Source organism: Rutidosis leptorrhynchoides, unplaced genomic scaffold (genome assembly GCF_046630445.1).
Source record: "Rutidosis leptorrhynchoides isolate AG116_Rl617_1_P2 unplaced genomic scaffold, CSIRO_AGI_Rlap_v1 contig195, whole genome shotgun sequence".
Lineage (NCBI taxonomy): Eukaryota > Viridiplantae > Streptophyta > Magnoliopsida > Asterales > Asteraceae > Rutidosis > Rutidosis leptorrhynchoides.
In genome coordinates, this window is record NW_027266445.1 from 24,255 (window position 1) to 48,004 (window position 23,750).

The following is a 23,750-nucleotide window of genomic DNA, read 5'->3' on the forward strand; positions in this document are numbered from 1 at the left end:
TTATTTTTTATTTAAGTTATTTTTTAACATTTTAAATATATTTAAATAAAATTTAAGAAAATATTTATAAGAAATTTTAAGTATTTGATAAAATTAATGAATTTTTTTATGAACCGATTTTGAACCGATCCAAAATCTGATTCATGAACAGGTCCAGCCCGAATATGAACTTCCGGTTCAACAGTTCATAATAACAAACCGACCATGACCTTTGGTGTCACAGGTTCCGGACCGGTTCAACGAACCGACCAGAATTGACCAGCCCAATTCAAGATTTGACCAGGATCGATTTCAATTCGGTTGATCCATGAGCAGGTCTACTTGGCATCATTATTTTTGGGGTTTAGTGTTTCTTTGATTTATAAAACTTGATTTGATTCGTAAAGAATATCCCAAGCTGATATAATTAAAGGTCAGTCGACATATATTTATAAATTCAATTTCTCTTAGATACTGTTCTTGTTCTCCTCCCCTGTTAATAGTATCCACGGCATCATATAAAGGGGATTTTTTTATGGATATTTTAGATCATTAGACTCGTATTTAGATGTAAGTAGGTTGTTTTTTGGGAGACGGTGAGATTTGGATTTGTATAAATTCGATTGTATATCATTAGTTAGTTGAATAAAATTCACTAATTAAAAAAAATCATATATATATTTGACAACTTGAAGGGCCGACAGTTATTCTTTTAAGTAAGGTTTTGTATTAATCCAAATCCTTGATAACTATATCGAACCATCCGGAGGGAGACCTTGCTAGTTAATTGTGCAAGCATTGCCATAGATGAGTAAGGTTGTTCTCGACCTCGTCCAAGAAGTTCATATTATAAAAATATATATAAATAAATCGTATAAATAATTAATAATTTATTTAAAAAAATATTAAAATTTATGTCAAATATTTTTTTTCTTTTTTTAAAAGGAAATTTCTTTTAAATAAAATAAAATAAAATATTTTTAGATTTAATTAAGAATATATAAATTTGGCATCTGACTACTTAAAAAAAATGAGGAATATAATATTATAATAATTAATTTAATATTTCTAATCTTATAGAATATTATTTATAATTAATATTTATAAAAATAGAGTAAAAGTGTCGAGTTCTGATTATAAAATAAAATTTATAATTGAAACAAATAAAAAATTATTTTAATTTTCTTTATAAAATAAGATAAGATGCACATTTAACATGAAAATTTCTTTATATATATATTAAACTTTTTTTCAAGCTAAGCCATGCTTCTGCGCAATGTGATTAGCTACCAATGTTCAAATCTTTAATAGAAAAATATATGAAATATATAGTGATTCTTTTTTTCTTTTTTGATATTAATATATAGTGATTCTTATCAATGGAATGGAAACTATCCTTCAATGTCTTGTCCCAACCGATGAACCAAGAATGAATGTTTCATACTCCCCGATTGATGATGTTTTGTATTAAAATGATATTATATAATTAATTAGATATAGTAAGGATATTTTTATTAAAGAAAATAACTTTTAAGATATATATCATGTTTTATTTAATTTGAAAAAATTTTAGATATATTTTTTTCACAAAAAAATCTTCAATACTCTTGATTAATTATATCATGTCATTTTAATTCAAAATATCAAATATTACGAAATGGAAGAAGTAGTATTTGGCAAGTTTTTCATATTATTATTCCACTATTTAGTAGGCTTGAATTTTAGTTGAAACTATAATTAATCTAAAGATCCCTAGAAGTAGTAAACTATGATTCTTTCTGATTTTAACAAAGATCTTCCATGTGGGTTTTATATCAAACTCAAATCCAAGTCTCCCATACATTTTTTCTTTATTAGTACTATTAATTTCTATAAACACCCCTTCAAAGTCTGAGTCAAACACACCCTAGTCAAGCCAATTGTGAATCATTAGAATTTAAACATTTTTCTTCCTTTTTTTATATTTTTTCTTCTCTATTTAATGTTCATTTTAGATATTCCTTTTTTTTTTTTTTTTTTCACATTTTAGATACTCCACATGCACTTAATTTTGATGTATATATAGTACATTTGAAAAATCAAAGGAAGTATGAATTTGTTGATGCTATAAATATAGCAATGTGTCAATAATTTGTTGCTCGTCAAATAATGGGGTGTTTGACTCAGACTCATTACTTCTCCGAGATGTAGTTTGAGTAGAGCTTAATATAGAAAATATGTGATACTAATGCAAATGATGCAAAAATTTTATTCTAAATTATTTATCCATTTTTTATCCCAAAAAAATAAAAAATTATCCATTTGATAAATCAAGATAATTGTCCACAATTTTACTAACCCCTTCATTCTAACATATTATCGAAAAACTCCTTTTCAAAAATTCTAAAATATTTATCCATTTTATAAATTAAGATTATTGTTCACCTAAATTATGATCTCCCACTCCAAAAAATCACCAATAGAACTATTGATTGTAATAATGATAAACAAACTCAATTTCTCACAAATTCAATAAATTTATTGCGTAAAATTTATAAATTCAATGAATTTATAAATGAATGAGTCATTCATCATGCGTCATTTGCATGATGGTCTTCTTGATCGATCCTCGAAATATGTTGGAAGAAACAGAGTAAGTACTTATATATTGATTTTTTATTTTTTTGAAGTTAATTTGCTTAGATATGTGAGCTAAATGACGTCATGACAAGAAGAATGTTCATGATTTCAAGTTGTGACGGAGTTGTTCTACTAGTACTTGGTATAGTAGTAATAGTAATAAACTAAATTCCGTCTTGATGTCAACAAAATTTAGACGTAAGTAACGTCTTTACTTTACGCCTTGCTTTTAGCATCAACAAAAGGACAACACGAAGCGTGCTCATTCATTCGCTCGAGTGTCCTTTCACAAAATTACCTATTTATTTGGTCCCTAATTACATTTAAGTACTTTGTTTCGCTGGCTTTTAATGTTTAATTTTGACTATTTAGTCCTTACTGTTATTTTTGTTTATCCATTTAGTCCTAGAGTACTATTTTATCGAAGCACACCTATTATATGACTTAAAAAATTCACAAAAAATATTGCAGGACTTTAATCAAACATCTTTCGTCCATGAAACGAGTACGTGAGAAGAGCACACAAGTTCAATCGACCCTTTTCAGCATTCAGAACGGAGAGAGATGCGATGACAAATTTGAACATCTACGATCTAAGACTGATATGTAAGATTAGCCTTGAGATAGGCGATCAATGGCGCGTCATCAGAGAAAATCCCATGTACTCTTTGTCGAGAAGCGAATAGAACTTTTGTGTGTGAGTTATGAGAACTTAGAGATTAGGAAAGTGCCATGAGAGGTGTTTGTATAGACTTTGGGTTGTGCCCAATATAAACTAGTTGTCCCAGATATTCCTAATCATAATATGTTTTTTATCCTGTGTAAGGCGGTTCGAGACGAGCCAACCAAGTTTCACTGGACTTCCTTCTCCACCAAGCATCCATACGACTAACCGATGAGAAACTGATCAGGCTACGTTAGCCAGTCAAATGATTCCAAGAAACAATTTCTATTTTAAAAAGGACTAACCAAACTAAATTATCGATCTAGTTTGATCTAAAGCAGTCGACCCATTTTACAACTTTATGCCAAGCAAGCAATGACATTTTGAATTATGAGAAAATTTGTGATAAATGAAAAATTGTACTACTACTATTTTACTGTACTTACTGTTTGTCGTAAAATTACTATATTTTTACATATAATTTATATTAAAAAAATTTGAATATATTTTGGGACGAAAATAGTATTTAATTACTACTACTAATATTCATTATTTTATTTTATACTTTGCCACGATTTGAAGTTGTTTCTTCTTCTTTTAGAAATCTCTCTCTCTCAGTTTTTCAGAGCTCAGGTTTCTTCCTCATTGATGCTAAAATGCTCATTACTAACAAATGCATTAATTAAATTTGTTGAATAATCATAAAAAATTAATAATTCTCATTTGAGTTTTGTTTGATTTTGAAAAAAAGAAAATGAGAGTTAAGGAATTGCATCCATTGTGTTGTATTTCATTGGAATCGCCGAGCAGTATTGGAAACGGCGGTGGAAACGAGTCGCCGGAGGAATTACCTCTGACAAGAGCTAGGAGCATGCCGGCGACATCCACGTCGACGTTCTGTGGATCTGACGGAATCACGGCGTTGGAAGGAGCTGTCGCCGTCGCTGGAGTGCTCCAGAAGTGGACGAATTACAGCAAGGGGTGGAGATCTCGATGGTTCACGCTTAAGAATGGCGTGCTATCTTACTCGAAGATACGGCGGCCGGAGAATCTTAGCTTGCTTTTGAACAACGATGTGAGGTTGATCGGAGAAATGTCGGCCAATCGGATCGAAAACGGAAACAATGGCGGTTACAGACGAAATAACGGGAAACCAACAGCCGTTGGGATCGTTAAGTTAAAGGTAAACTTTACATTTTTAAATTACTAATACTAGTACATTGGATTATATAATTAGGCGACAACGACGTCGACTTTCTAACATCTGTTTATTTACACAATTACCATCCTTCCTCTTCTTCGATAACTGCTTCCCGTTGATTTTCCAGCAATGATGAAGAACTCATTATTCCATAATCTTACTGAATAAAATTTCGCCAAACCAATTGCGGTTTTATATTTTTGTTGCCCGAATACATTAATGAGTCGATGGAATAATGATTTAAAAAATCAAACCTCGCATTGTGCCAACACCATATACTATTTGCTTTGGTATCTGAGTAAATTAACAGATAATAACCAAAGGATTGTATGTTGTAATTGACTGTAGGATCTATGAAATTTCACTTTTTTAACTCAATTTTGTTTGTTTTTAATCTTTCAGTTTTAAGATTTTAACTGGTTGTTAATGTCGAGTGGGTCACATCAACAGGTGGTTTCTCATAGTAGCCTGTATTTATAGGCGTATATATAGGTATAGTCGCGTCATCTTTTTTTTTCTGATCGGTCAAGATATCTATCTCATTGGTTACGTTTGATATCTTTTGTTTTTTAACCTTCTCCTATACTGTTTTTGTTTTTGTTTTTGTGCAAGTAAATTCGAAAAATGTGATTATCATAAAAAATACTAAAGTGTGAACAGTTTAACGGTGAACCAGATAGGATGGGTGCTGTCGGTTTCTTGCTGGAAGTCTAAAGTTTTGATTTTTATTTTCGTTGAGTGAACACTGAACAGTGAATTCGGTCTCTTTGTTTTGGGTTTTTGTGGATGGGATTGGATTTGCATAGTAAGCACTAAGCTGTTAATTGTAAAAGCTTTTGGGGTTTTTGAAGGCTTAGATTTGATTTTAAGCTAAAAAATGGTGGGGACTGGGACTGGGGCCATGAGTGACCTGTAGGCTGGGAAATTCAAACCTATTTGAAGATTTAGCGGTTCGACAACTATTTCGGTAACAACTAAGCAAAAGGTGTCATTTTGATCATAATCTTTGTCATTATAACAGTTCATTTTGAGCACTCTCTCTCTCTCTCTACGGTGGTAGTCTTAAGAATTTTATTTGGTGTTTTGTTTTTTCTTTACATTCTGGGTTCTTATTGCTTGAATGTTGCAAATATTGCACTTGTGTCAGTAGGAGCAGAGAAGGTCTGGGAATTTGGCATTTTGGTGAATTGGGTTCTTGCTGTAAAGTGAGTTATTGGTTGTTGAGCTGATAGTGGACGGCTTGATTTCAAGTTACTTGCTAATCTTCTGGGGGGCATGTCTATCATTTGTTGTTCTACTGAATCTTTTGAATAGAAAGTCTTCACGAGGTTATAACCTTCATATGTCATCTGCATTTGTAATTTCAGTCTTAGTTTATAATCTCCGCTCTTGCGTGCATTCTCTGAATTATGTTTATTTCAAAGAGACTATGATTTTGTTTTCCCCATTTCTAGAATGTTTTATGTTAGAGAGATTGAATTTTGAAATATTGCTGCAGATCTCTTCATTTCGGGAGAGCAGATCCGATGACAGGCGGTTTTACATTTTTACGGCGACAAAGACTCTTCATCTAAGAACTGACTTAAAGAAAGATCGTGTGGCTTGGATACAAGCATTGGTCTCGACTAGGAGCTTGTTTCCCCTGAAACCACTGAATGAAAACATCTGCATTGCTGCAAATGATTTATCTGTGTCCACTGAGAAGCTCAAAAACGCTTGTTGGATGAGGGAGTTGATGAAAATCTTGTCAAGGAATGTGAACACATTGTGCTTTCTGAATTCTCTGATATACAAGGAAAGCTTCAAGTTCTTTGCAAAGAAAGATCTAATTTGTTTGATACTTTGAGGCAGTTGGAGGTAATTGTGGGCTTCCTATTATCTTTTATTTTATTAGTTCATTCTTTCCTTGTATGACAATGCATACTACATTGCTGCAAGTAGGCATGCATATCAAATATGTTTCTGTGTTGAGTTCACTTTTCTATTGCACCGTAAGAGCTTTCGTTGTTTGCAGGCAGCTAATATTGAAGCTGAAGCCTCTGGAAATGATGGGGAATTTGTATTGACAAAGAATGAATTATCCCGTCTAGGCCGAGGAAAATATAGTGGTATTGCTGATTTTCATTAGTTGTACTACTCTTTGAAGGGGAAAAAGTTATATTTTATTAAGATATTAGCTTCTTGGAAAATGGCATTCTTGATTGTGAATTCTGTGAATTAATTTCTATCTGACTGAAAAATATTACAAGGACTCTTTGGACTAGATTATGATAACTTTGTCAACCTGAGGTTCCATATTGATGATTTTATAAAATTTCTGAAGTATTCCAACTTACATTTGTTTTCTTTATTTCTATCCATGTAATTTAAGTACCATTGATCTGGTAAAGAATCTAATAATGGCTTGCTTGTGAAAGTGGTGAACTTTTTTGGTTTCTGTTTTTATCTTTATTGTGGAATGGATAATATTTTGCATCATTCTGTCATCTGAGAAATCTTGCATGGTCATTATAGTTTCTAATTGTCCTCCATACGTAGAATGCAGCACAACTGCATCATCCGACGATATTGAGAAACAAGAGCTTGAGGATGTGTCCGATGAAGAAGAAACATCCTTTTATGATACAAAAGAATATTTTACCGAACCTTCTGTTAGTATAAGTGGAGTTACTGATCAGTCAGTATCGCTTAAAGAATCTCAAAATCAGATTGATGATGTGGGGAAGATGCATACTCAGAAGGACTCTTCTGAATCTACACTTCCACATATTCAACGGCGAACAAAGCTTCCTGATCCTGTCGAGAAAGAAAAAGGGGTCAGCCTTTGGTCTATGATAAAAGATAATGTGGGGAAGGATCTATCACGAGTCTGTCTTCCAGTTTACTTCAATGAACCTACGTCATCCCTTCAGAAGTGCTTCGAGGACTTGGAGTACTCTCACCTGCTGGATCAAGCATACGAGTATGGAAAATCTGTAAGATTGGAATACAATACTTTTTGACTCTGACAATGCTTCTTTGTTGATATGCTTATTTTCTCAAAATAAATGGTCAGTACATTCTGAAATCTATGAACTTTATGATCACCTTGACACTTTGTTTTAACATACATTCTAGTTATGTTTTGCTGTTACGTTTAGGTATATGAGAAACATGTGATAGAAACAAATTTTGGGAACCAAACACTAACAATGAATATTGTCTTTTGGATATTTGACTATTTTGGCTTAAAGTGAAACGTTCAGACTTTTGATAAGTGTAGAACGCAAGTATAATTTGCATCTTTAGTGCTATGTTCATCTGCTTGTGCCAAGTTGTCCATGTGTATGATTTCCTATCATTGTGTTGGATTGTACTTCACATGGAACTCAGTGGTAGGGTTTTCATGTATAAATGAGGATAACAATAGTGAAAAATTGTGTACTAGTCAAGGCACTTCTAATTTAAGAAATGAAAAGGAATTATTCCAGATTTCCCCTTATTATCCATCAAGTTCAAAGAAAATTCAACTCCATGTGCTGATTTTATTATCTGTATTACATGCACTTCTGTATTCTAGGAGTATTATGACAAGAAAGATCATGTGCATGAAAGATTGTTATCCAAACAACTGTTGGGATTGACATTCTCCTTCTCTTTGTATTACGCTATCAGGGTAACAGTCTTCAAAGAATATTAAATGTTGCAGCTTTTGCGGTTTCTGGATATGCTTCCTCTGAAGGTCGGCACTGTAAGCCATTCAATCCATTACTTGGAGAAACTTATGAAGCCGACTATCCCGAGAAAGGAGTGCGCTTCTTCTCTGAAAAGGTTGTTAAGATGTAACCCTTTACATTAGATATGTATTGTTGTACTTCTAATTGGTGAAAGAAGAATAAGTAATTAGAGTCTAACACATACATCTAACAATTTCATTAATTATCTTCTCAATTGAAACAGGTCAGTCACCACCCCACCATCCTAGCTTGTCACTGTGAGGGCCGAGGATGGAAATTCTGGGCTGATAGTAACCTCCGATCAAAGTTTTGGGGCCGGTCAATTCAGCTTGACCCTATTGGAGTATTAACCGTAGAGTTTGACGATGGTGAAATATTTCAGTGGAGCAAGGTAGGCAACTGTTTTTGAGAGAGAGCATTTCAAGCATTTGCTTAATTAGTTCTAACTGTGAAATTGTGCTGGACACAGGTTACAACAAGTATTTATAATCTCATCCTGGGTAAAGTGTATTGCGATCATCATGGAACAATGGACATACGTGGTAATCGTGAATACTCATGCAAACTCAAGTTCAAAGAGCAGTCTATTCTCGACCGGAATCCTCATCAAGTGAGTAACGATTCAATGTTATAAACTTTCACTTTTCGTGGATTTTGATCACCAACCGATTCAATATTTAGTTTTTAACAGTTCCCCATGCATGGAATTAGGTTAACGGTTTTGTTGAAGATGCATCGGGGAAAAAGGTTGCCACGTTATTTGGGAAATGGGATGATAGCATGTATTTCACTTATGGTGACGGAACTACAAAGCAGAAAGATTCTAATCTCTCATCTAATCCCTCCCTGCTATGGAAAAGTAACAAACCACCTCCAAATCTCACTCGGTACAACTTATCAGCATTTGCAATCACTCTGAATGAGCTAACTCCAGGATTGAAGGTAGAAACAATGCATAAAATTTAACTCTCTTATTCATTGTCAATTTCCTTTTCTTCATGTTTAACCACTCTGACACTGGTATTTTGTCATGGATTAAGGAGAAGCTCCCACCCACCGATTGTAGACTAAGACCAGACCAGCGACATCTAGAAAATGGGGAATATGAGAAGGCAAATGTGGAGAAACAGAGATTGGAGAGACGACAAAGAATGGTATGATTGGTGTCTCATTTCGAATTGGATATTCCTTAGTTGTACTTCTTTGTCCCCATCATTCCATATTTGTTTCAGACAGTTCTCAGACTAGTATTGAAACTCCAACCAACATCTAAATTAACTGAGACTTTAATCAAGTTATAATATCTTCCTGAAACATACATAGAAAAATTGGATTTTTATTTAAGGACCATTTTTTTCATCCTGTTATGTTATATAGTCTAGGAAATTACAAGAAAATGGATGGCAACCACTTTGGTTCCAGAGAAAAGGTGAGGACGGACCTTTCCACTACACTGGGGGGTATTGGGAAGCACGAGAGCAAGGAAAGTGGGATGGTTGCCCAGAAATATTCGGTGAATTCAAAGAAGACCTTGTCAATTGTTCAGGTGTGTACTCCCTGATGTGCTAGTTTATTTCTACAATATATAGTTTTCTCATGCGTTAGCGTGGTAAATGTTATAGTGGAAACATCCATATTTTCTTTTTTCCATCCATACTCGTGCAAGACATTGCTTTAGAAACATGAATTGTTAGGAGAAAGTCCTTAATGAGTTACATTCACTAACAAAAACATAGAAAAGAAGTTTAATCAGCAGGACGACTTCATAGATCAGTATTTGGGGAATCATACCGGTGTTTTTCGCCTCTCCTTTTTTTGTATATATATATCGATGAAATTGAGTCTTTTTACAAACTTTGTGATACAGACTGAGCAAGAGATGAGATATCTTATAGAGGAAAAAGTCATGCACATAGATATACCAGATTGTTACTGTTCACGGTTGGCTATTTGCCGAGATCATAGCCCAAGGTCGCCAATGGTCAACAGATTATAAGATTGCAACAAATTTTCTTGCGGCATTATGCATCTCCTAATGTTGAGGTCTTGTGTAATTCTCTCTCTCTCATTTCCTTGCAATATAGCTTAGTGTCGAATCAATGTACTCGCCATTGGCTGACAATTTAGTTTTGCTGATTCATTGTACTTTATTTGCTATATATGAATGAATAAAAGAAGAAAAATTTTCCTGCCCTCATCCTTGCATTGTTTTTCTTTCAAGTCAACCGAATTATGTCGTGTTTGTCGATGACTACCGAACATGACAGGACAAGAGAATTTTTGTCTCAATTATATATATATATATATATATATATATAGAGCAGTTGGAACCCTTGTACATCCAATTATAATCTGTTGGAAATATAGATTATTTTTTTTCATAGTTTCTTTTCAAAGTTTTACTTTTTGCTAGAATTGTATGATCGTTTTAGGGTTTTGGTTGTAGGAAACTGATCAGCTGACATTACAAAAAGGCATATATCAGCTTTTTCTTAAGCAAACTCAGCCTTAACAATAAGTACTTGATGGTCTTGCTGTACTCATCATTCATGGACCACAAACTATTACAATTGTTTGGGCCATACTGTAAAAGCCTTTTTCGTTAATCCAAAAAAAAAAGAAAAAAAAAAAGGTACAACAAAGGAGGACTACCAATTTAGTAAACAAAAGATATAGTACCACGACATTCTATAGATTTTTTAGATTTACAACATACACAATTCAACTAGCATATACAATAAAAAAAAAAAAAACTAGCATAGGATTTTACGGAACCTCAGCCAATCGAAAGTTATTAGCTGTGGATACATACATCAGTAAATATAAAAAAAAATACATCATTGAAACCACACGATTCTAATTACGAAAAGTGGAAACTAAACATTGAACTTGGAGAACATCGAGACTCGAGTGTTCTCTCGATTTGGCTCGAAAAGTTAATTAGGAATACCAACATCATACATGGAAAATAATTATCGCTACTCGTTGTCACTGCTTTGACACAATTGAGCCTCTGCTCGACAACAATAAAAACCATATCAACTAGTTCACCATTAACATAAAAATGATGACAATAATTAATTATTTTCACTACCACATACGTTTACGACAGATCTAGGACAACAAAACTTTCACTTAAACAATTATCACAAAATCAATAATAAGTGAAAACAAAACCGAAAATCGGAATGATGAAGGGAACATGAGATTACCACAAAAGGTTTTATACATCCACTCAAGTCATTAAATATTTGAAATATATACTTGACTTGAGCCACTAAAGTTTTGAAAAGTTTACTTAAGTTCCTAATATTTCTCCAAAATCCATTGCAGGTACTATAGATTCTGAGATATCCGAGTCCTTTGATGTTACTGCAAAATACACCTGAGTGCAAAAGGTTGAAAAGTGTTAGAAGAACCCTGTATCCTCAAGACGGAAGATACAAGATCCAAGCTAAACAACACAAGCACAATAACACACAATGCTCAAAATTGCAGGAAAATAAAGACTAGAAGCTAAAACACACTAAAACAGAAAAGATGATCAAATCCATCATTGTTTTGATTTGGTTTTCGATTCCTAATGGCTTAATGTTGGTATCTAAATTTTTTGAGACCTAAACAAACTAATTTGGGTGATAGATTATGGGATTTCACTCATGCCAATACAACCGAGCTTTTAAACCGATAAAAAGATGAGTAATGGATACTGAAATTGAATTTTTCCATTCTAAATTTGAAAGAGAAAATTACAAATGTTTATATAGGCGTCTAAAAGTTTTAACCTAGCTGACATGAAATTAAAAAAAAAAATTACAAGCTGGAATTTCAAAAAACAGAAAATATAGAAAATCAAAAAAGCAAAACTAGAAATGGTTTTCTTTTTACACTATCTCTTCTTTTCGAATCTTCTATGATCTCAGCTTGCTTTTCACTCCATGTAATTATCAACACGTTTACTTGTTGGTAAAGCTATTATTGAGACAGAAATTACAGTTTGACATCGTCTTCTCCAAATCGACAAAGTAGCCATTTTTGGTTGACTTTAAGCTTGACGTTTATTCTGAGCTTGATCAATCACACAACAACATTTGAACATCTTCTAAATACTTCTACGAACTTGAACAAAATTTAACTTGACTAGAAACAAATTTCTAACTCGATTTTGCTTCGAACATGACTGAAACTAAAAAACAGAGCAAACCCACCAATACAATATTTTTCAAACAAGCTTTAGAATTCCAAGTTTAGCATTCAGAAACCTTTAATGACACTTCTATATCGATTCTAAATCAACAATTCCAACTGCAACAACTTCTAATGTAAAGCCTCAATTCGAGTTCATAATTTCCAACTCGAGCACACATTGTGAATTCCTGGCCATGTCAGACTAATTAAAGCTTACAAAACTACTTCATAATGGTCAAGTGAAGCTACCACATTGCTAATTTAATCTAATCTTATTCAGATTACCGAATTGAAAATGTAAAGCATGAACAGTAAAGATGAACCCTAGAAATTAGGAACTTTTGATAGAGAGAATTGTACGTCAATCCAAAGGTATGTTGTTGATCCTGACCTTACCCTGAGTCCGTTCCATGGTCGCATGACCTCCGCCAAATCGTGCTCCGACCGGTGGGAAGCTGTCTTTATTTTCTTCAGACTGACTTGACGTTTGAAAATTATGCACCAAGGTCCTCGAGGTTCTGACGATGTGCGCCATCATCCTTTCTGCAGATTCATATTCTTCTTCACTGCTTGACCTTTTAATGCATTGTTTTGCTTTTTCTTTCTTCTGAATCTTCATTAACACCTTCAAGATCATCTTCTCGATTAGATTGGTCGAGACTGTCTTCTTCTTTACAACTTTCTTCTTCTTCAAGTCAGATTGCTTCTTCCCTAAGCCACAATTGTTTCTTGCTTTCTTCTTCTCCTTCTTTGTTACAGCCATCATTCCTTCAATGACTTCAAGTTCTCCGAGACAATCTAATCCAACAAAAAGTATCTATATTTATACTTTTATTTATATTTAAGAAAAAATGATTTATTGGTATTCCTAGCTCTTATATATGTTTTACATGACTATCAATCTTCATTGTGTTGGACGGACCGGAGCTCCCAATGCAGGTGAAGCAACAATCCAATTGTTCGGAAAAGGAAATAAAGGAGAGAACATCATCGCTTATCTAATAAAAATTATGAAAATGGTTTTTTTTTTATTTAAAACTAGAAACTAAGGCAAAATGTAAATATTCTCTTCATTTAATAAAATTGGAGAAAAATAAAATGGAGCTTTGATTTCATAACATTGCGGCTCTCTAGCTCAAATTGTTTTCTGAGTACAAGAGTGTTTATATACTACTCCATAAAACTCTAGAACTGTCACAGAATTGAAAATAACAGTTATGTAAGGCTTTACAATCTTTAAACCAGAAGTTGTTTATTTCTCAAAATCAAAAAAGGCAAAATTGTCTAGAATTGGACGGCTGTAGATGGCTGGTTTTTCTTGCTCCACAATCTTCATTTGCATTTTAAACTTCTAGTAAAAGAGATAACTGTAATTTGGTAAAACAAATGCAGCAATTTGAGTTTTTACCTTCAATCTTCAACAAATCAGAGAATGATCTCTTGGCAGTTGACTGAGGAGTTGACTTTCGATTTAGCCATGAAAATGAATTCAATGCATCTTGCAGACAGCTTCTAAACTTGAAAATAAACTTATTTGCTATTCTATTTCTTCTTAACTTCAATTGAAAAATAAATTTCATAACTGGTTTTTGATAGAAAATAAACTAACATGCCAATTCAATAGCAAAATGTATTCTCTTCTGCTGCAATCGATCATACACCCTCTCTTCAACTTACAAAAGCACAATGTGACTTTACTGAAATGAAAAATCCAACAAAAGTAGGCTGCATAATTTTCCCTCAATTCACAGCTACCATTTTTCAGCTTTGAACAGATCGAGCACTCACTTTATTCTTTAGTAGTTATCAGCTAAAATTGACTTGACTAACCAACTTAGAGTACCATTTCAAAGCTAAATGAACTCTGCAATTAATTAATTTCATCAAGTATAGCGAAAGATAGAAAATACCTAAATTCGCAGAAAATGAATAGTTGTAAAACTGAATTGGGCCTTTTTATTCTAACGAAATGTAGGTTAATTGAACACCATAGATGGATATGCGACATCATCACGATCATTTCCCGCTATGGCCTGAGTTATGCCAATGACTGTAGACAAGCTTGTTTTGTTCAATTCTGATTGAATCCCCATAGTTTCAACCAGTTGCAGCAAGATCCCTCAGTTTTTGACTGCAGTCTCATCCAAACTAATAAAACAGACTAGTTTTTCTACAGAGTTCATTGTAACTCATTTAATCCATTATGTGTTCAATTCCTTCAATTCACCAACATCCACACACTTTAGAAATGCTTTAACACCAATTTTTACACCAAAATTGACCAATGTAGACTTTGAAAGCTTGCTTTGTTCTTTCTCAAACTTTACTTTTCTAGCTGACTTCACTCGTAAACAAATCATACTTCCAATCATCTTTAACATGTTAGGTTTGGTGAAACAAGCAAAACCAACACATTGTTTATTTCTCCGGTATTAGCTATTTTCTACTGTTCAAAGATTTATGTTAGCAATCCAAAATGTATATAGATTTATGGAAAAACTTTTTTTTTTCTAGAGTTAAGAGCCTATATAGTATTCTCTCTATCCGTCAATATATGGTTTTTAAGCTATTAATATAATGAAATAAAGTTAAAGAAAAAATTTAACATATTTTGATTTAAATTAAATATGAAAATCGTTAACATAAAATAAAAATATGAAAGTCATCTATTTTGAGACAAACTAAAAAAAATCTAAAAAAATATATATTGCTAGATGGAAGGAGTCTGATAATATTACCATGTCGCAGTTGACACAATATTTTAATATTCTTTTAAACTGAAGATATTTTCATTTTACAAAAATAATTAAGAGCATATATTCACATTACAGCAGATTATTACTACTAGCTAGGAGCCATATGAATCTTTTTGGCTGTCTTTCGATTGCTCCCTACCTTTTTTGAACTGGCAATTTCATTTATGTTCATGTATCCAAGATTTGGGACAAGATATTACTCATGCTTCGTTTTTGGCTCTCTAATTATTCCATAAACATGGATTCTTAAATTTTAATTAGACACATCTTACTAATTAAATTTGAGAAGAAATACCAACAAAAAATGTTTTTTTAATATAACATCTTGTATGATTGATCAAAATTTGTCATCAAACTAATAATTGAACAAGTAGAAATATTTTGAGAGGAGAACATATATAGCAATCATATTTTATTTTAATTTTTGGGTGACAGGTAGCGACAAGGTGGTATTGTATCCCAGTTATGGGACAACGGAGAGGGCAAGTGACTATAAAGATGCTTTAATTACCGGGATTATAGCAATATAATCCACTTAATTTGTAATCACGTGATTTCGTTCTGTAACATTGCTATATGTGTAAATGTTTTGTAATGAGAGATCTATCTTAATTATGTTTAAAAAACATTTGTATGTACTATGGTTCTGCTCGAAAACGTTCAACTAGAAGGTATTTAAAGGCAAAATTATTTCGTGCAAATTAAATACATAGTTTTATACTTTCGCTTGTTTAATCTTGAGAATTTATACAAATTATGTCTCAAAATATATGATGTATTCTATTTTTAGGTTCACTTAAACATACATGTATATATCCAGTGAAAATTATTCACTAAATTCATGTGCATTTGAGTGAATCTAAAGATGAACAACATACACATCATCTATTTTGAGACAGAGAAAAATATAATATATGGATTCGAACATCGATTGTACTGTTACCATGTTTACGCTCTTTTTTAGGAGGTCCTCACAATATCGTCTATCAGTATATGTATATATATCAGTCTATCAGTATATGTATATATATCAAACTCGAAAGTATATATCTAAACGAGTATCTTTTCGGTATACCAATTTGCTCAAGAAGTAATATGTTTCTATTAAGTTCCCACAAATTTCATTTGTTGTGTGTTGAACTTGAATCAGCCACATCTATGAAGTGACCTAACGGTTAATACATTTTTTCTTGTATGAGGTCACAAGTTCGATTCTTAAGAGAACGGACTTTGGTGAATAGATTATACGTTTAGGAATAGATATTATGTGTAATTCATCTTAAGTCGTGAGATCGAAAACCCACAAACATCAGAAAAATGTATCTTTGGAAATAAAAAAATAAACTAAAATGCAAGACTCTAAATTATGTAACAAAAGGTCAATTTTGACCTTTCTTCTTCTTTCATTTTATTTGCTTTTTACATTATGCATGTATACATTGAGAGAACAAACTTAATTGTTACAAGCCAAAAAGACCTTCCAAGAAAGGAAAACAAAAAAAAAACTTTGTGAGATTAAAAAACAAGCTTGACATATATATATGACAAATCAAAGAGACAATAAAAAAGAAGCTCAATGAAAAGCAGCTCCATCATCTTCCTCCAATTCGATTCCAACCTCAGCAAGCCTCTTGTCCTTGTACACATACCATTTCGCACAAAACAAAAATATAGCGAAGTTAAACACACTCAAAATCGCCAATAGCCAATAGAAATCATAGAGCTTCCCTTTGTTGATGTTATCGGCTAGCCATGGATTCTTGTATGTAACATTATGAACAATTGTCACCAATGTGGAGCTTACGAAAAACCCTAATGCAATTGTACTTAAAAATAATCCAGTACTAATTGTCTTCATTCCTTTAGGACACTCTTTTAGGAAGAAATCAAGTTGTCCAATGTAAGTCAAAGCCTCACCTATGCCAATAAGTATGAATTGTGGCATCAACCAAAATACCGTTAAGGGTATTTCGGCATTCGGATCCTCCGTCAAGCCGTGCGATTTGGCCGCTCCCAATCGCTTAATTTCACAAAGAGCTGCTGCGACCATTGCAATAATCGCTAAAACTAAACCGACGCCAATTTTTTGGAGGGGAGTAAGGCCTTGTGGATGGTGGAGTAGTTTTCTTGCGATTGGGGCAACAAGTCGGTCGTAAATCGGGACGGTTAAGAGAACGCTGACGACGAAAAACACAGTGAGGGATGCTCCCGGGATTTGGAAGGAACCAATGTGACGGTCCATTGTTGTTGCTTGTGACACCGAGAAAGTTGTCATTTGAGCATAGACTGTCCAAAACATTATGGTTGTCGCCCAAATTGGCAGCATTCGAATTACCATTTTCACTTCTTCAACATCAGTTAGAGATGACAAGTTCCATTTGTTTGTCGCGCCACTTTCGATTATGTCTTGATCCTTGATCGCTGCCTTGTCCAAGAACCTACATTAATACAATCAAATCCATATAATTAGTTTAGACTTTGTACGAGAGTTTTGAGTAAATTCGTATATTAGGAATAATATATTCATCCGTCTATGTTTTATCGCTTTTCATGACTCAATTCTTTCTTCTTTTTATCATTTTTAGGTCTTTTCGAATATCTGTGACCCCATGAAATTAATCTTAAGCGGTATGCATAATAAGTCATTACACCGAGCTAATTAATAGTGCCCGAGTATTGATTGAGAGACTATCTTGTGAATACATTGACATTCTTAGAAAAATCATTCAAATAATGTAATATAATTATTTGGAGAGAGTGTGTATCCTATAGATAGACGACTTCATTCAATTGACATTATTGAGTTATATATATGCCCTTTATTTTTTCAATTAAGTAGGACCACAACCACCTTATCTAAAGATTGCCATGATATGAACTTAGACAAGAGTAATAATTAATATGGGACATTAACTATAAGACATGTGTAGTGTTGGCTGGATTTGTAGTCTTAACGTGAAGCCAAAAGTTGTTATATTAAACTTGAATCGATGATTCAACAAGTTGCTTCAATTATTAAGAAATCAGTCGGCAAATCGTTATTATATGTAATTTCTATCTAGGTTAGCAAAGTTTATGAAGGCATCACGTACGTGCACAATTAAACTAAGAAATATATATAATTTAATTATAGACTTTTTTTTTTGATAATAATTTAATTGTAGACTTGATCATAATTCTAACAAATCAACAATTCTAGCGTAATTCTAACGTTCGATTGTTTACCAAATTGGACAAAGTTAAATTGACGAATAATTACCGATGGCCTTTTCATTTTAGAAGAAAAAATAATAGTAAAAAAAACTTTTAAATTGAAACCTACCAACTAGATTTGCTGGAGTATCTCAAATATATATGGTTTAATTTAAATGAAGTTAGGTCAAGAAAAATCAACACTCACAGGAATTGCTCAGTGTGGGGCAACATTTGCTTGCCTTTCATCCTTCCACCGCTAACGCCGTCGATATTGTAAAGAAATAGCGGATCGGACGGCAACTCCATATTCCTCTTTCTCCAGGCAGCCACTAGGACGGCGGCAATCTGTGTCAACGGACTCCCGGCCAACTTCTTGAAACGGTACCGTTTCGTCCCCGAGAGAAATATCAATAATCCGAAGACTATAGCACATGCACATATACCGTATCCCCAGTCTCGGCCCACGTGATCTTGTATGTACACGAGAACCGTGACTGCCCCGAGCGCTCCAATATTTATGCAGAAAAAGAACCAATTGAAGAAGCCAAGCATTATGGATCGCTCTTTTGGATCCGAATCGTCAAACTGGTCCGACCCTAACCCGGAAACGCTCGATTTTAGGCCGCCTGTGCCTAGGGCGGTGAGGTACAAGGCTATGTGGAGGACCATCAGTTGTGTGCCGTTGGCCGGAATGCATGATGTTGAGCTTCCGTCGCTATCCGGGGTGCATTTCGGTGGCCGGAGGCTGGGGATTATCGTTGAGATCGTTAGGATCGTCACACCCTGGGATGGACAAAAATGGAAAAAAAAATGTTAAATTTAGAAACCTAGAATTAAATAATTTTTAGAGATGAAAAAATAAATTAAAAGGTCATTCTAGTTGTATTTTTTATTTTAGAATAAGTAACCAACAACTAGATTGAAAAGAGAAAAGAGAGAGCCGTAATTCTAACCCAATCATAGAGTATTGTTTGTACTAGCTAGTAGGCACAAGACTTGAGATCGTATCTCAATTATAGAATAAAGAAAGCTAAAAAGACAAATTCCTAGAGAAGATATTTTTTTAGAGATAATAATGCAATAATGATGTTCATTGTTTGGAGATCTTACCGTTGCTTGAACTGTGGTGAAAATGGCGATTGTGAGATACCTATATTAAGAAAAAAAAAAAATTACAAAATGACTTAGCAGAATGAAAAACATTAAGATAATTATAAAGAAATAGAGAAAAACTTTTTGATGTTTACCGGCCGAGAAAGGTGTCGGCGACGAAGCCTCCGAACAAGGTGAGCATGAAAGATGTACCGAGAAAATTGGTCACGGTGTTGGCAGAGATAGCATTACTCAAATGCATAGTACCAGTCAAGTAAGTCACCAAGTTAACACCAATACCAAGTGTTGTTAGTCTTTCTATTGCCTCGACACCTATAATATATTATTACGAAGAATTAATAAATTATAATGTAAGCTGAAGATAAAAATTATATTGTAATGTGTATATATAGCTAGCTAGCTAGCTAATTGATGAGATAATTATTAAAAACCTAATTTCAAATATATATATATATATATTAAAAACCTAAGATCATGGAGGCGCTGCCCCAGCCACCGGACTTTCCCCGCTCCGCTGGGCGGCCTTTGAAGTCCCAAGCATCTGGGAGAGTTTTGTCTAGGGTTTCAGGGAGACTCATTTTGCAGAATGTATATATGTTATAATGATAAATCAGCTAGTTAAAGCAAGTGAAGGATTGTGTTTGGAATATGCAATGTGAAGTTATCTATTTAAAGTGGTGGGGGAAGTTGAATATTCATCAATGACCTTAAACTATTTTGTTTATTTGTTTTTTATTTGGATTAGGGGACACCTCCCTTAGCATATGTATGATTGAATGAATATTAAATGCGAAAATATTATGAACAGTGCAACCATGGTTAAGGCAATTGGTCGGTTAGGCTTGTTGATAGGTTGGTTGGCACAAGTCCGCTCTTAAGAAAAAGATTTTTTTTTCTTTTCCAAAATTGCTTAATTATTATGTTTCTAGTTTCAATGGTTCTCATTTATTTTCTTGGGTTAATTTATCATTAATGAAATATACATGTCCAATATTGAATAACATGATATGGATAAGTGTAATTGGTGTTTTTTTTTTTCTTAAGAATAATTTGATTTACATATGGATATGTATATTGGTTTTTTCTTTGCTTTCTGTAATTGTCTTTTCATTGACATAAAAAAAAAAAAAGAATTATATTAATTTTTTTTATAATTTAAAAAACAGTGAACTTATTTTCCTTTATGGGAAAAAAATGTAAAAAAAGAAATGAAACATCAGTATCTAAATCTAACTACTATTTCCAACTTGCATGAATTTTTAACCTAACAAACTTAATTAGTTTGAAACAAAAGTCAGCCAAGGATCCAATCACAAATTATAGAAGTGTTTTGTTCAAATCAATAAATTATTATTCTTCTTTACACTTTTAATTTTAAAGCCGTAGAGTACCAAATACCAATGGTTAATATCAGTGGAACTCTAAACACCACCAAAACTTGGAGGCCTAAAACATATATACAGCTAATTATATAAACCTAAAAGTCTAAAAGTCAAAGTTTCCCACTATCTGAGATTGAAAAAGATACATCTCCTCACTTTTGGGATCTCATATATCGAAGATTCAAATACATTCTGTAATATTCACTTATGGTGTATATATATATATTTTTTATTTATATATTTCACCTTTTTCTTACCTTTAATAATCAAGTGACATACTTTCTTCACGTCCGCTCTGCCATTTTCTGGGTTTTCCTTTTAAGTTTGAGCGCTCCAGTTTTTTTACAGTATCAGACTGATGATAAAAAAAAACGAATTAATTAAATTATTTATTAATTAATGAAAAAAAGTTATATATTTTAAAAATATATATGTGAATTACTAATAATTATGAGCAGCTAACTTCAAAAAAAAATTACCAGCATCTTGAATATTACAATAATTTTTCATTAATTCTTGGGTTATTTACATAGAGGAATGCATGCATGCATGCAAACTTTCATTAATTACTCATAATTGAAAGAAACATCACAGAGATTTGAATAAGACATTGAGTTGTAGTGCGGAGAAAATAAAGACATGTTAGTGGAAAATATTCTATTGAGGTGAAAAATACTGTGATGCGGAGAAAAACCCCAGTGGAAGAAAAGAAAAATCTAATTTCATGGATTAAAACATATATAATTTCATATTGCATATATCTATTATTGTGATGCAGAGAACAGTTCATGTTAATTGAAAAAAGAAAAAGAAAAAAACCCACGTATTAATTTCTTTGAAAGTAAAGAAATTAGTCTGTGATGTGGAAAACCTATAGTGAAAAACAAAAATCTTTAGCATAATATTAAAAATTTATCTCAAATAATTAATTGTCATCTTATTAATTTACAAAAAGAATGAATTATCTTCCTCTTGGCAAATAAAAGAAAAAGGGAATCAATTTATCGACACACTGAAAGGTCACGAGACTTCAATAAATAATTAATTTAGGAAACACAATTAGACGTTGGTTATAGTTATCTCCAGCTTGAGAAGTTAAACTATATGGTCGGTTTAGGGTTTGAATGTGACAACAAGAAGTCTTTTTCATCAATAAAAATTCTGATATGTAATCAATGGTATTAATTAATTGAAATGAAAAAAAATGTCATGAGAATCGTAATACTTATTGTTTGGATTAGCAGATGGGAATCTATAGCCATTTATAGGATCGTACGACACGTTTTGTTACTTGCAATTTGGGATTGAATTTGTGCCACAAGTTAATTATATACATTACATTCTTTGTCAAAATCCGATTCAGCACTACTTAACATTTGAGATTATAATTAAATTACTAATTATAAAGTGTTGACTCAAAAGAAAAATGGTAGCTAGCGAAGGTCATTTGGAAAATGCCGAATTGGCCGTTTCTTTTTATAAGTTTGTAATCAGCAAATGTTTGAGTAAAGAATTGATTATACGTCATAATTACTTTTACGATTATTAAATGATATTTTGATAACTTATTATTGACGCATCAATTTACCTAACTAGCTAGTTTGTATAGCCAAACTTTCGTACATGGGCTGACAGTTACATGAATGATTAGTCTCATGTATTTCGTCTGTCGATTGTGAGATCTTCGAATGACCTAAAACATAGTCAAAACTTCGTACATGTAATATCATGTACGCTAGATCGATAATCGATTTGTGTGAGAGGAAGTCTACATATGATGAAGATTCTTTCCTGAAGGATCATTAAAGATATATATCAGAAAAGTTTTTATGTGCACACTATTTTTTTCATTAGAAATTATTATATGCATATTGTGTAATATGTTGGTACACTTGTACTTCTAAGCAGGAAGAAACAAAAGCACAAAATGATCAAAGTAAGAGAAAATAGAGCAAAACGAGCAATAAAAATGAAATTTTTGTAATTGATAGGATGATAATCGAATTTAAGCAAAAAAATGAATCTATTTTGAGACTAATCTTAGATATTTAGGGTGTTTAGATCTTAAATAAACTAGTTTAGATTCGTTTTAGTATTAAGCTTTCTCTCAAATTACCAATATAACCGAAAATAAAGGGCTATTTGAAACTGGTGAAATAAAAAGATGAACTTTAATGGAATTTTTGAGATCTGATTTTTCATTCAACTAAATCTCATAATCGGAAAAGGGAAATTAGAGACCTTATATAGTGATCTCTAACTAACCTAGACGTCATAAGTCAATTTACGATGTTTAAAATGAAAATTATAGGTAGGAAAATGAAAAGCAAATGAAAAGGCACTTTTGGGACCACAACGCACAAACTGCCAAAATGCTCAAGGTGATCGGTTTTTGCTTGCTCTCCACTTCAACATATTCCATTTTAAACTTCAAATTAGTCTGTAGAAAGCTGAAATGGAAACCTTTACCACAACTGCAACTGAACTTGAATCTTGCAAAAGAACAATCACAAAAGGCCTATAGTTGACTTTGTACTTGACTTATGATTCAGAACTTCAAATGACATAGCACCATTGTAGAAACTTCGACTATGCTAAAGCTGAACTTTCTAAACAAAAATTTCTTCATTTCATCAACTTGAACGAAAACTTGAATAAAAAATGTAGAAAATAGGCTAAACTAGTTGCATTTGACACCATGATCATTTTTGAACTCTTCCATCACCAAGTTTGCATACAAACATCTTAACAAACATCAATGTGTGCTTTTTGAATCAAAATCCCAGCTAAAAACAACTTGCAGTAGAAATCCCCAATTTATTGCAGTAAAACTCAAGAACACAGCTGATCGAGCTTGCAGATTATTCGTTACTAAGTAATTGATAAAAATGATTCAACCAGTCGATTCATAGTGTCCAATATAGTGAAACTGGAACT

At 32.7% G+C, this 23,750-nt stretch overlaps 2 protein-coding genes across 2 annotated transcripts; one reads left to right on the top strand and one right to left on the bottom strand.

The window, feature by feature from the left end:
* The first annotated feature begins 4,016 nt into the window (after positions 1-4,016).
* LOC139881786 (oxysterol-binding protein-related protein 2A-like) lies at positions 4,017-11,568 on the top strand. Its single transcript, XM_071866195.1, is given in 12 exon segments — positions 4,017-4,445; positions 5,962-6,172; positions 6,175-6,320; positions 6,478-6,571; positions 7,002-7,438; positions 8,118-8,273; positions 8,403-8,570; positions 8,649-8,789; positions 8,891-9,121; positions 9,220-9,333; positions 9,557-9,725; positions 11,513-11,568. Coding segments are annotated over 12 exon segments (2,352 nt in total).
* Positions 11,569-16,696: 5,128 nt separating this feature from the next.
* On the bottom strand, positions 16,697-20,009 carry LOC139881791 (protein NRT1/ PTR FAMILY 6.3-like). Its single transcript, XM_071866199.1, has 5 exons — positions 19,898-20,009; positions 19,566-19,743; positions 19,429-19,468; positions 18,524-19,101; positions 16,697-17,561 (listed from the first exon to the last, which is right to left on the bottom strand). Exons 1-5 carry the CDS (start codon positions 20,007-20,009, stop codon positions 16,697-16,699), a joined length of 1,773 nt encoding a protein of 590 aa, XP_071722300.1.
* Positions 20,010-23,750: the final 3,741 nt, after the last annotated feature.

Excerpts from the sequence above, each read along its gene's own strand:
- LOC139881791 (XM_071866199.1), bottom strand. The coding sequence starts at position 20,009 with ATGAGTCTCCCTGAAACCCTAGACAAAACTCTCCCAGATGCTTGGGAC. Across the intron at positions 19,469-19,565 it reads GCCGACACCTTTCTCGGCCG|GTATCTCACAATCGCCATTT; the intron begins GTAAACATCAAA and ends TTCTTAATATAG. Across the intron at positions 17,562-18,523 it reads CCCCACACTGAGCAATTCCT|GTTCTTGGACAAGGCAGCGA; the intron begins GTGAGTGTTGAT and ends GTATTAATGTAG.